The sequence below is a fragment of the Hydra vulgaris genome, chromosome 02 (genome assembly GCF_038396675.1).
Source record: "Hydra vulgaris chromosome 02, alternate assembly HydraT2T_AEP".
NCBI lineage: Eukaryota > Metazoa > Cnidaria > Hydrozoa > Anthoathecata > Hydridae > Hydra > Hydra vulgaris.
In genome coordinates this window covers 23,455,410-23,470,676 of record NC_088921.1, presented here as the reverse complement: position 1 = coordinate 23,470,676, position 15,267 = coordinate 23,455,410, and the positions used below count along the sequence as shown (strand labels likewise).

General features: G+C 28.4%; 1 protein-coding gene across 2 annotated transcripts in view; it reads left to right on the top strand.

The window, feature by feature from the left end:
* The window catches only part of LOC100202417 (uncharacterized), a 71,267-nt gene that overhangs the window by 42,112 nt on the left and 13,888 nt on the right, over positions 1–15,267 (top strand). For both annotated transcript variants that reach the window (XM_065790335.1, XM_065790336.1), the window contains 2 exons: positions 9,460–9,657; positions 9,777–10,006. In XM_065790335.1, coding sequence (XP_065646407.1) covers positions 9,460–9,657; positions 9,777–10,006 — 428 coding nt within the window. The remainder of the gene's footprint in view (positions 1–9,459; positions 9,658–9,776; positions 10,007–15,267) is intronic.

The window sequence follows — 15,267 nt, the reverse complement described above, 5'->3', positions numbered from 1 at the left end:
GAATCCAGTAGTTTACATAGGAGATGCTTTTATCAGCTGAGAGGGAAAAGAGATCAGCCCAAGGTCATGAAAAAAATAACAAAAAGGGTCACAGTCAGCTTTAGGATAGTAGTAAGTAGTGCAGTGGTAGGGTGAGTCCGAAAATGAAGTACGAGATAAAAGATTTAAAGAGATCATTGTATGGTCAGAACTTGAAGGAGAAATTGAACACAAGCTAGGATCAGAGACCAGACATAAATCAAGGAGTGAAGGTAAATGAATAGGGTTGTCAGCAAAATAAGTCACAAAGTTAACTATCTGAGTAAGAGATTGAGAAATGCAGAAGTTATTGGCTTTGGTGCCAGCAGGGTCAGTGGCATTAGAGTCAAGCCATTCAGTGTGATAAGCATTAAAGTTACCAATAACAACAATATTGGCAGAGGGGTAAAAAGAGAGCATGGTCAATTTGATCAGAAATTATTTCTGAAAAACGCAGTCTTGGGAAGAAGGAGAACAATAAAGAACAAAGAAAAAGGTGATAAAGTGAAGAGGTGTTAAGTGGAAGCACCTAAAGGAATGGTCAAAGGATTCGAACCTGATTTCATGACAAATAGGTGAATTGATGCGTATGTATACCCCTTAGCCAAGCATGTGACTATTGGAGTCTTTGCACATTAAAGGATTGTACCCATCAACACTGAGATCAGAAGAAGGAATAGCAGAATTTAGATTAGTCTCACTCAGAGAAAGCAAGTCTGGTGAATTTTGCGAGAGGTAAGACTCAACTGATGGAAGGTTGTTTCGCAGACCACTAATATTAGTAAAAGATATATTAAAACAGTGGTGGTGGGGATGATTTTTTACATATAATAATTTGATTTACTTTTGGCATGATTTGAGTTTAAAGAGAACTTGACTCATTCATAGATTGAGCACAGCCTGCCAAGCAATGATCTATGCAATTTTCTCAGTCCTGTTTATTAGCTCTAAGTTGTAACATAGGGTTCCTTATGTGGCCTCAACAAAGCACACCAAAAGCATTAACAGGGACACCATCCATGCACAAAATAGCACTGTTAATATTCTGATATTTTGCAGCTGTTGATGGAGTCAGCCACTCTGAGAGCTACCACAGAGTTCGGGAAGCCTTACTACCAGCCAGCCTTATATATATATATGTAATTACATATAGTCCCATATATTTATATATGATTGTGTGTATCTATGTATGATTACATATATTATTTACATATATGTAGTTTCATATAATTGTATATAATTACATAATTATATACATTTATATATAATTATAAATGATTGTTTGCAATTACATAAAATTATGAGATCAATATATATACAGAATAACTATTTAAATTTTTCTTCTACTATAAAATCTAAAATTTACAGAATATAAATGAAAAAGAGGTGCTGCTCTATTAAAAATAAAAATTGTTTCATTTTTTAGTAGGTACTATTGAAGAAATCAAGTTTTAGTTTTTATTTTGTTTATTTCAATCATTCCAAAATAGGGGGATAGGCTTCAACATATTTAGGTTTATTTTCTGTTTACTGCATGTTGTATTAGTGTTAGTGATGTAGTGGTAGTGGTGTAGTGTTAATGGTGTAGCGCTAGTGATCTAGTAGTAGAGCCTCACCTCATAAGCAAGAAGTTCCAGGTTCGATCCCCACCAGAGCCCTGGTATTATCGCGCTCAAATTGTTTCTTTGTGCAGTGGCCTTGTTCGTCAAGGTTCATGTTTCGGAGTTATAGAGTTGAGAGAGGGTTGTAACCACAATTAAAGGTAGGCTCCTTGACTGTAGTGCTCTTCATGGCGTTTGGGTGTTTATTTTTATTTTAATATTCTTTATACTTTATTTGTTTTATATTTTTTAAATAAATATAATTCTTCTTTGTATACAAATGTATATGTATACATTTGTATTGCAATCATTTAAATGAAAACTTTGACAAACAACAAAAAATAGAACATATAGTTTTATTCTGCAAGGTAAAATTAAATTTTAAAGCAACATCAGTATTATCTTTTGCTCAAAGTTTTTTCCATTTTTAGGTAACTTTCTTTCATGAGTAAACTTTTACAAAGAAACAATAAAATTTTTATAAAAATGATGCAAAAAAACATACAAATGCATATAAAACTTTAGCATTATGATAATATCAGCTTTAGACCCTTTTGTTTAAAACCCTAAAATTTTGTTTTTTAGTAGAGGTTATGATTAAGGGTTTAACCAGGACTAATTCAAGGACCAGCTACTAATTCAAATCAATGCAGTAGTTTCCTTTGACACCAAAATCAAAACATAGTTTTTTACAAAACAAAGTTTTGGCTTACCCACTGTCATCCTGATTCAGACCATCTGGTGAAAGTGCACATTCATCTCTAAAGCCTCTTTCACTTCTCTGTTGAAATCATTAACTTTTACTTTGAGAGTATTTTTGTTATTCCAGGAAATAATGCCTTGCCAATTCTTTAAATGTTCTGCCATGGCTGAGTTTTCTTAATTTTTGTGTATTTCTCTGTTGTTGGTAAATAAAGAATTGATCTTTAATTTTGTTTTGCCAATATAAAACTTTTTTTTCAGGAGCGTTTATGTTTGTATACACATGAGAAGACTTTATAAGAAGTGGTTTATTTTTTGTAGTATATATATGCTGTAAATTTTTTGGTGGTTTAAAGACAATGTTCTTTTAAAAACTTTTTTAACTTTGGAATCTGGAATCTACAATATTTTTAGATGATACATATAAATGTTGAGTTTCAGCATTCTGTTTTTTATTGTATAAATTTTGTTTATCCACAATAAGTCCCATTTGTTTTCTAAACTTTTGCCTAGTCTCTTCCGAACATTCTCTCATACAACATTTATCCTCATTGCCTCCAACTTGCTACTTTTTAATGTCTAAACGGTAGCTAATGTGTAGCAAGTATTCAAAGTATGTATCCAAGCATGCAAGGTAAACAGACCAAAATTGTAATTTTCTTTTTTATCAACCATACCTTTCAATTCACCATTCGTCATTTTTGGAGTAGCACCACAAATATAAAATTTTTGTGTCATTGTAAGTAACAGATTGTGTTTCACAATAAATTTAAATTCACCAATAGTTGACAGTGTTGGAAGAAATTCAGATATTTCTTTTAAAACTTTGTCAGTTTCTATTACAGTAAACTCCTGTGTTTCTTTTGAAAATATGAATTTAATTGGTCGGCAATAAAGTGTTGACAATGGCCGAGGATTTTGCTGAATAATAGTATTAGAGTCATCACTCAATCTCAACGGGCCGAACGCAAATACAAACAAAAACTTATCATTAGCATCGGAGTTCTTAAATCTTTGTTTATAGGTACTTTTGCCAGAACTTCCGTCACATCCCCATTTGCTTATTAATGTAAGCGACAAATTAGAGGATGCGTTTCTGGGAAATTGACTTAGTGTTTCAATTAAACGTTTAGTTGTTTTATTCAATATGGCTTGAAGTTTAATTTCAGCTTGTGTCTCTGAGATAGAAATAAATTCTTCTGGAGGGCAACACAACCTTTTAGGTTTACATAAATTATAGTAAGATGGAAAGACTTGGAAATGGAAATGCCCTGCTTTCATTGACCACTTTCTTGTTTGTTTATAAGAGTGACTAGTACACTTGGAATCTACATTATAAACTAGTGCCTCGTCGCTACTCAACCGCCTGCTACCACAAATAACATCAGTAGATTTTTTTCGCTCTTAAGTTTCTATACTTTTTCTAATAGAAGTTGCTACCCCAGTAAACACGCTTTAGTTAGTCCAACTGACGGGCCAGTATTGTCTATAGTTGGCTAACTGTTGGCATTCTAACCATTAACCGACTGTATACCGCGTGTTTTTGAATCGTAAAAGTTTCACGTGAGTTTTATAAATGTACTTATAATTATATTTAATGTAAATGTCGCGTGGTCTAAGTGAGAAGTTTGACTTGAAGCAATTTATCATTCTTTTTCTTTCAAACGCTTTTTTACTTTTTAATTAAACTTTTAAACTCAAACTCTCCCTCTCCTTTTAATAAAACCGTTACGCTAGTAAGTACACATATTTTACTTTTATCCATTCATATATAAGTTTTGATATTTGTTAGAGTTTTTAATTTTATTTTATGATGACACCATTGTTGTATTTGTATTAGACATATATATATTATATATATATATATATATATTTATATATTTATATATATATATATATATATATATATATATATATATATATATATATATATGTATATATATATATATATATATATATATATATATATATATATATATATATATATAAGGTGGCCATATTTGAAATATACCAGACGCGTACAAGGAATAAATTTGGTATGTATAAATACAAATGGTATAAATACCATTTCTTTAAAGAGGGAGCACTTTTTTAAGAGACGCCAAAAATAAAATAAAATATATGTTTAACTTTAATTTTTTAGTGGCCAGACAGGACAAAGCGCAAGGGAGCAGGTGCCCCCTTCGCTCCAGCCCTGCCTACGGGGCTGGTTTAAGTGGGTTTTACTAAAAACTCGTTTATTTTAAAATAGCATGTGAATAAACTAAAGTATGGAAAAATATTAAACAATATTTGCATTTTTAAATCACAAATATTTTTCATAAGAATGAATTGTTTTCAGCAGCATGTCATCTTTTTCGATTTTTCTGCAAATTCTGAGCAGCTATATTTTCTTAAATTAAATTTAACGAACAAAATAGCTGCCAAAGTTTTCATTGTAAGTTGGGATTTCTCTTCCGTCCAAATATCATTGGCAATCGAAAACAATCGCCCTACGGAAGCGTTTGTACCTGGGAAACATTTATTATTTTCGGAATGAAAAAAAATTTCAACCCATCGTTGTCACTCTCAACAGATTGTGAGTTCCAAGAAAAAAACTTTTCCTTTGTGCAATATAAATTAGTTCTCCGAATTTCGTCGAACAATTCATTGTCATCGAATGTGATTTCTATTAATTTTTTCAAAAAAGTTATAGTTTCAATAATTTCAATCCATTCAACTTACAGTTAAGTAAAGACCATTTAAAAACTTAAACCTGATTAAAGTGACGCGTCCACTCATCTATATACTCTAGACAGACTACTGTAAAAAATGTCTGCTTCTTTCAGAAACTGGTTTTTCAAATGATGACTACTTTCTTCGGTAACTTGCAAATACTGTCTTACCATAAAAGGTAGAAATTTTTCTTCTTTTCTAGATTTTATCTGGTCTTTCAAATCTTTTAATACTACGGCAACTTCAGCTGAAAATCATCTTTCTCATTTTTTTTTACCGTGTTATAAAAAACATGTTTGTTATGGTTAGATGGATGGTTAAAGGTTATGATGGATGATCATATAACCTTTGTTATGGTCCAGTAACTATTATTTTAATTATAGACCTCATAAAAAAGTAAATTATATCTAATTATCTACAATTATTATTTACTTTTTGAGTTTATAGATACATAGCCTTTTTTTTTACATATAAAAAAAATCTTACACTAATAAAAATTGTACCAAGTTATTACCCCTGAAAATAAAAAAAAGTTAGACAATATGTTAACTCCACTATGTTTTAAATTTCTTTTGCAATTAGTTTTGAAATGATTATTTAATTTTGAAATAATTATTTAATTATTTTTCACAAAACCACTAGTTTGATGAAAAACTTTGTAAAAATTTACAAAACTGCAGCAAACAGTATAAATCACAGTTGTTGTCAATACAATTATAGATAAGATACATTACTTGTTTTTTAAGGATCAAAATAGTTTAGTGATAAGACTCAGAGATAGTACCAAGTAACTACAAATACCTGAGATTGTCAAATTCCCCAATATAAACAGTGAAAGACTTTAGCTGTCGCGAGTGAGGAATGCAAACTCTAAAATAATGTGTTAAAAACATAAGTATTTATCATATGATGAAAACTTGTTTATTGTGTAATGGAATTGAGGGGATCTAGACACCACATAAAATTATAAAAGGCAAGCAAACCACTATAATGATATCATAGAAAGCTGACTAACAGATAATGGTATTAAATTTAATCATTTTATAGCATTTTAAAAGTTATAAAAATGTGTACTTTGTATTTGAATTAGGTTAGGCAATTTTTTCTGATTTTTGATTGAAAAAAAATGTGTAAACAAAATTTAAAGTCTTTAAAAAAAAAGGGTGACTTTTAAGTCAATGAATTAAATGACTTTAAAGTCTTTAAAGACTTTAAATTCATTTAATTGGATTTTTGCTTTTAAGCTTAAAAAAAATAGTTTTGGCATTTGAAAGGAAAGCAAAGCATCTTAATCTGAGCTTCAAACCTTCTTGTAAATTATTGTTTTCCTGCGCTTTTTAATTGCTTTGATAAATGCTGTTTAAAGAAGTGTAAATTCTTGCCTAAAAACCTTCCATGATGAACAGCTCAAGTTTTCTTTAATTTAAAATGTGCAGAAGGGAATAAATACTGCCTGGTTAATTCAGCCAACTCTTTTCTGTCACATATTGTGTTTTTTTTTTTTTTATTAATGCAGGTCTGACAATAATCCAAATTTTGTCTTTTTTCAAAACTGTTTCTTCCTTAGTCTTCCAATCTAAGAAGTCAGAGGTTTATGAAAGAGGGGTTTTTAGGCCTTATGCTTCTTTCTTTTGTCATTGCTTTGCAAAAATAAACTACTCTAAGCTTAGTGATATGATACTTACAGGCTAGTAGAAGAAGGTATTTATCTACCTCTTTTGCAATCCTAATAAGGGATCGTCCAATGTTTTGATGAAGGGGGGAGGGATCTAAAATATTCAAAAATTGCAAGTCATAATTTATGGATGACCCTTAAGTGGTCCTTTCTTGGAAACAGTATTACTTGAAGTTGTATCAAAATATACTCCACATACTTTTTAAGGTCATATTCTTCTAGTATTTTTGTGATTCCTATATGCATATTCTCACCTGAAGAAGATGCTAAATATGTGATAATATTCAATATTCACAAACACAGCTGATCTTTCATTTTTCAGTCTTTTTCTTTGATTCATTCAGGCAAAGTCTTACTCTCAAAATAAATTAAACAGGGGTAACAGGATTCTTTCATCCTCTTATTTTTATCTGATTTAGCAATTTCTGCTGTCTCCTCAGCAGTTGTTTTCATTTTTCTTAATGCTGTCGAGGCATTGAATTTGCATTTTGTGATGTTAAATCTACATTCTTGAAGAATTGCACCCATCACTCTTTCGTAATATTTATTACATATATATTCATTACAATGTACAATGGGGAGTGGGGTGGGGGGCATATCATTTGCTGTATCTCTGATAGGTACATTTCCATCTAAAATATTCTTAGGGACTTTTGTAGTAAGTATAAAATTATCTTATCTTCTCTGATGTCAAATTTCCTATTCATAATCTGAATCAGCAGTAGTGTCAGTGAAACTAAAATCTAGTGCTGAGGTAGCCCCGAGGTAGTCCTGAGGTAGTGTCATGACAGATTCATCTTGTGGCCTTGTCCTTTTTCTCATTCTTTTTTTTTTTTGCTGAACTTTCTATTTTCTGATCCCAAAAGTGTAATGTCTCAATCTTTCTTAATCTTTCAAGAAAGTTAAATCTTTGTGCTTATCTTTAAATCTTTGTGCTATTAAATTTTTTTGCTTTTAAATCTTTGTGCTATCAAATCTTTGTGCTTATCTGAGCGTTTCTTGTCCTTCCTAATTTGGTTATTCAAATCTGTAGAGCCATTCCAAAAAAGCGTTTCTCTAATATTAAATAACCTTCATTCAATTAACTTTGCCTTTAGCTGTTCCTCTGTATTTATTTCTACTGAAGTCAACTTCTTGTCCATCTTCATTTGGTTTTTGATAATTTTCTTATCTGACATTTCTTGAACACTTTACTTAACCCATGGTGTTTTAACAAAGCCTAAAATGTATTCACATATCTTATACTTCACACCTTTTTTTCAAGATTTTAAAAAAATTCAAAGCAATAGCAAAGCAGTATATTTTAAATAGGATATTACTTATAATTGCTGGTTTAGCCTCATTTATTGTAAGAAGTTTTTTTTCCATGATTTGAAAACTTTTCTCTTCCCTATATATTATAATTGTTTTTTCCTTTTTTTTTCAAAGTAATTAATTACAGATCATTAACTGCTCCAACACAGCTTTACACTGTGTTTCATGAAACTCAGTGTAAAATGAAAAAAGTTTGGCAAGCGATTTTCTACTAATTTTTATATATATATATATATATATATATATATATATATATATATATATATATATATATATATATATATATATATATATATATATTCAAACCTTGGAATTAGGGTCAGCATTTGGCAATACCAACTGGAAAGTGTTCTTGCTTTCAAGGGACTATAGAAAAAGAGAAGAAAAGAAATATAGAAAAGAATTCTGGAAACTAACTCTCTCTTTATGTGTGTGTGTATATACATATATATATATATATATATATATATATATATATATATATATATATATATATATATATATATATATATATATATATATATATGTATATATATACACACACACACATTAGAATTATTTGTCAACACAGAAGTGTATTAAATGTATAGAAGTATATTAAGTATATTTAAAAAAGTTTACCCTATATTTTATATTTTCCTTTAAGTCTCTAGAATGCTGACAACTAATGCAAAAGTTATATAAGTTATTGAGTACTAGAATTTGTGTATGAAATTTGGACGCTCAAACTGGTATACCAGTTTGAGCGTCCAAATTTCATACACAACTGCTCAAACTGGTATACCAGCGACAAAATCAGTCTCAAAAAAATTTATATATAAATTTATTTATATACTAGTAAATTCATGGGCGTCCATGGGCCAGTTTTTAGCAACCATTTACATAAATAGTTTGTATTTTTTTTGGAAATTGAAGTGTAGCAGAAGAAACTAGAAAAATATATAAGCTAATGCCTAATAAATAATAAATTCAGGGGTGCCATTTCAGTGATTATTTACCTGTATAAATTTTATTTCTTTTAGAGCTTTTCAAATTCTTTTGATTTCTCAATTGTAAAAGAAAGAAATTTTATTTCTTTTAAAGCTGAGGAATCGAAAGAAACTTATATATTAGACATCCTTTAAAAATATTAAATTTAGGGGCACCCAATGCGTCTTTATTTAATTACAAATATATAATTTATTATATATTTGTAATTAAATAATTATTTACTTACTTTGTGAAATGAAGCTTAATTAATTACAAGTTTATATATATATGTATATATATTATATATATATATAATTAATTTGAATTTCTAAAAAAAATCTCCCCCCCCCCCTCTCTCTCTCTTCTCCCCTTATTATATATATCCATATGCTTAGTATTATCTTGATATCAACTGTGAAAGTTTCGTTGTTTATTTTAAAGACTACAACATTGCATAATTTTTAGGTAACATTGGAGATTGCAATGATGTTAAATCAACAAAGATTTTTACAACAATAGTCTCACCACGAACATTTCTATTTAGCAATGAAGTTCAAATTACTTTATTAATTTTTTTAATTCTAATAACATTTGGAGCAATTATTTGGGTTGTTTTAAAAATCAGAAGTCAATATGCTTGGAAGAACCAAATTCCTTATAATGGTTGGTGTATTGTTGTGTTCAATCGCATTTTTTTTATTTCATACCTCTTAAATATTTATATTTAGTCAAAAGGTTGTATGCTTATTTTTATTTGATATATGTTTATGTTATTTATATAGAGGTAAAAGAAAGGTTGGTTTACATTTCTCACTGCTCATTAGCCGAAAAAGACATTAAAAAAGTAGTGGGTTTGGTTGCGCAACTTAATTTAATTTCAAATGTTCGCATTTGTATTGATTTATGTAATCAAAATGAAATTCATAATTGTGGAGGTTTATATAATTGGATTCCAGATAATCTAGAAAAAGCTGACAAAATTATATTGGTTTTAACTCCTTTATATTTAGAGGTTTGTTTATGTTTATTAAATCCATTAACTTTTTTTTTGGTGAAAATATAGTTTTTATTTTCAGTTTTATTTTCTAATTTGTTTTTTGTTTTTGTTTTTTTTTCAGTTTTAAATAACTTAGTTTAGGAGTTCCAACCAGGGATCAAATGTAGATTTCAATCAACCCTGGTTTCAATTAATCTGTAATATAAAATTAACAAGAAATTTTTTAAACATTTTATTTAAAATATTTATACAGGATAGTAAAACTTCAGATAAAACAAATTCATCTGTTGTTTGTCTTGTGAACAAATATTAAAAACGAATAAAAGTTCATTTAAAGTATTAAACAAAATTATCAGTTTAAAAGTTTTACACTGCATTTTTTGAAAAATTTTTGAATGAAGTAATATGCATTCTTAGTAATACACACATTCTTTTAGTTAGAATTGTTTCAAAGATTTAGATGTGTACAAATGGTAGAGGAAGACAGGGAACATTTGACTGCTTAGGGGCTGTCCATTAATTACATCAACAATTTTTTGGCAAGTTTTACCTCCCCCTTGTCAACAACTTGTCAAACTTTCAGAGACCCCCTCTATAAAATTATGTCAACAAATAATTTACCCCCCCCCTTCCTCCCTCCTCCTTTCTTAAGTAAAATTGAATAAAAATGAAAAAAAAAAACATTTTTAAATAGTAGTAATAGTTATAGTTTACAACTTCAAGAAAAAGTGTTTAAGAGCAAAATGTTTAGAAAAAGAAAAGAACATTTTTTAAATATATATATAACCATTTATAATTAAAGAAGTTAGCATTTGGGTTTTTGGGATAACGTTAGTAACCAACATAACCATCAACAGACCTAGTCCTAGATAATGTTAAATATTTATTATAATATTTTTATCATAATTTATGTACACCGCAGAGTCACAAAACTTGAATGTGTCAATCCTCCTTACTTTAACTTTAGACCTAATCCTCCTTACTTTAACTTTAGAATCCAGTTTCACATTGAAAGCAAATTTAAAATATTTACAAAATTCGAATTTCAAATTTCGAGCAGCAAAGTGTCAAGAATTTAAAATATTTACAAAATTCGTAATAAATTTATGGATTTTTGAAAAATCATAAATGTTTGCTATGTATAAATTACTAACAAAGATGTGCTGCATCAGGCATCTTTATACTAACAGTCTTAAGATACTGGTGTATATCTGTGACACAATTACCATACTTAAGAACGTAATATAATGCTGGAAACATATGTGGAGAGAGTTTATTTGCAGTTATTGTTTAAAAATTTTCTTCTAACTGATTTAAATGTTCATCTATTCGATTTTTGAGCATGTTGAAGGAAGTAGCTTTCACGCATTTGAATTAAGAATTAAAGAATTAAATCACCTCATTCTTCAAGTGTTGTAAAACCTAACATGACACTTTGCTGCTCGGCGGTGCGATGCTTAATCTCAGAAATGGTTTTTGTAGAACAGTTTTGAACTTTTTCTAGCACTTCTATGTCTGCCTGCTGGTACAGTGACTATGTGCTTGGATAGCATACTCTAGGTGAGGATGAACATATGTGGTGTACACTTCTTTCCACAGTGAAAAACTACAGCTGCGAAAAGTTTTTTTCAGTCCCTCTAAGGAGCGGTTAGCATTCACCGCAGCTGCTTAAACTTGAGCATTAAGTTTAAGATTATCTGAGATAAGAACTCTTTTCAAGTGGCAGGCCGTCTGATCCTGGCATGAAATAGTCTTGTTTTGATACTTTTGATATCGGCCAGTATGCATGACTAGTAACTAAGTACTCTGTGTAGTTAAGGCGATTTACAAATATTGGAATTCTTTTATTTGAAATTAGCATGATTTTATCAGCGTATTATGTCCAAACAAGAGCTTTAGATAGTATAATTTTTCTTTTTTTATATATAATTTTCAAAACCTTTTTACTACCCCTAATAGTGAATCTAAAGAACACCATTTTGGAGTCTTTAGATCACTTTTGCTCATCGGCGTTAACATGAAATTAGTTAAAATCTTTCGAAAAAGTGCCTTAATTTACTATAGATCCTAGTTCTAATTGGTTCTGACGTATATTAACTATATATAGTTGTCAAAATACAACATTTCTATCAATTTTTACAAAAAATACTAGAATTCCGACCAAGAAAGAGCTTATAATTAGGAAAAATTGCCAATAAATGATCAGAACAGATCATATCGCACTCATTATAGAAAAGGGGTGTATGACCATTTTTGCCAGAAATGAGAAATTTCAACAGTAAAAATTATGGAAGATTGTCCATGTTATCTTAAAGTATTATGGTTCGATTATTTATAATTAACTAGCAGAAAGTAAACCGTAATACGGGTTATGGTTGGTCTTTTACTTAATTTATAGTGGCTGTTTTCCACAATTTAAAGTTGCAGAACCTTAACTAATACCCTTTTAGAAAAATACCTTCAAACTGAAAAAATTAAACCATTTGTCAAATTAACATAAAAAGTATGAGGAGGTAAAATAGTTTACCAATTATTTAACATTATTTGAGTAACTTACAACTGACATAGGTCATATCAGTGTAAGGCAGAACCATTTTCCTCGACATTACTAAGTTTAACACAATACATTTTTAGTTACTGACACAAAATAATAACACTTCATCATGCTTTAAATTGACAAAGAAGTAAAGCTAAATTCTTGTTATATTTTTTATGACATGAATTTTAAGTAATAAGATTAATATAAAGTGAACGTAAATTATACATGAGTTATTAATTTTTTGGTATCCCCTTGATGCATGTGTCTTTAAAATGTTAAATGCACACAACTAAATAAATTGATTAAAATAACTAAGCAATTGAGTACAAATACGTTTCAAACAAAAAAAGTTAATTTACAATCAAACATGTGTATAACAAATTTAAAAAAATATGTAAACTTGGATCTTTTATATTGCATTTATGCGTCATATGACAAACCTAAAATAAAAATTGTAACAGATAAGTAGATATAAAAAAAAAAGAAAAAAAAAAAGAAAACAATTTACCTGCTTTTCAGTAACCTGTTGTCATACTTTAACTGCTGTCATGATGCAGCTTGTCAGTGTTGTTTTATGATGTTATTTCATGTTGGCTTTTAGTAAACTTTAGTTTAATTTAAAAGACATTAAAGTATATTTAAAATATTTTAATTAAAAAGCAAAATAACAAATGCTTTAAGGAGCCAAACTATAAACATTAAAGATAAAAAATCAAATTTTGATATAAATAAATTGCATTTATATAGCTAAGTATATTGTCTTGGCTTATAGTAAATTATAAAAGCAGTGAGTTCAATAAATTCAACTACCAATTAATTATTTTTAGCAATAGAATGTAGCATCATATTATGATAATTGGGTAATGAATCAAACAAAGGCAAAAACAAACCAAATATACAACATATATTATTAAAAAAAAATTAAATTAAAAAAAAAAAAATTACAATATTAAAAAAAATAAATCACTGAAGAAAAAGCAGCAACAAAAAAGTTATAAATATCTTCACTGATAGAAGACATTTACAACCTTTTGGTTACTGTTTTTTCTTCGGTGCCATCACTACACCACTTATTAAAGGACCTCTCCAAGAGAGGCTCTGGGTGTTAGGAGCGATAACTTCTGTATTGCTCAAATGTTAACGAATCTAAAATTACAAATAGAAGGATATAATAAAAATTAAAAATATTTGCAATTTTATTTAATCAAAATATAAAGCGTAACCTCACCATTTTCACAGGATGAAGAGGACGCTAAAAATATTAATAAATAAAAAAAAAGAAATGAGAGAAAATTAAAAAAGGTTAAACTTGTAAAAAAATTAATTTTAATAAAAATATGAGTAAAATGCAAACAGTTTAAAAATGTTATATTTATATTAAATAATTCTTTCACCTTTTGCACATATTTCTCCATAAAAAATATATAAAATTTAAAACACAGCCCTACCAGTTATGCTTCTACCAGACACTAAAGACAAAAATATACCTCAGAATAATTGATAAAATAATATTTACATATAAATAAATATATAATTATATTTTTTTTTTTACCTATTCCCCTCATTTCCTCCATAAAATTGTCTAAAGAAAAAAGATAACTGAAGCTAAAACTAACTTAAAATAAACTAAAAATAAACTAAACCAAAACTATAAACTAAAATAAATTTTAAATCTTAATATCTGTACCTAAGAAGACAAAGGTCGGTTGTCCAGTCTTTTGTGAAAATGAGTTATGCTTTTTCAGTATCTACAGAGGTATAAAGACTGTTGTCCTACGACAATGTGAAACAAAGTTAGGTCAATATAAAGTGTCTGGTGTCCCCTCAACGTTTAAAGGAAAAACATCTGTTGTCCAGAAACAACTTTTCACTTTTTTTCTTTAACTTTTTTTTTTTTTTTTTTTTTGTCAAAATTATATTTCATGTGCCTTAAGATAAATTAAATAAAACACACAAAAAATTACATAAATTTAACCATCAAGAATAAGCCAATAAAGACTAATTATTTTACTATTACCTTGTAAACCCTTTATTGCAAACTTAAATATTATTTCTTCAAAAAAATTATTAGTAAACGTTTTTAAAAAATTCACAAAACTTAACAATATTTTGTTCTTCTAAGCCACATAATACATCATCTGATAAATCTAAAATAAAAAATTTAATGAATAAGTAAATAAATAAGAAAATAATTACATACAAAAATTAAAATCAATGTACCTTATAGAGAAAAGTGTTGTGATTTACCAGAGTAGTAGTTGTAAAATATTACTATTTCATGTTAGATTTTATAAATAATTTATGCTGGAGCATCATGATTCCAAAATATTTATGACAAAATCATGTAGTAAACAGCGCTAAAGACAAAAAATCACATTGAGATAAAACAAATTGTATATATGGCAAAATAATTTGTATTGGCTTTTAGTGAATGATTAAAAGCAGTGATTTTTAATAAAATGACCTATTTACCATTTTTAACAATAGATACCAACATTAAGATAAGCCAAATGTCAATCAACTCAAAAGATAACAAAAAAACATCACAGCAACAACACACAACAATAGCACACATCATAAGTTAATATAATATGTTTATAACATAACTTAAGTAAAATAACATTCATATATAACAGAACATAAGTAACAACATTATGCAAAATGTTATTAAAATACATTATTATGTATTTTTAGAATAATTAATAATAAAGGCTTGAAAACAGCTAGACCTAAAGCA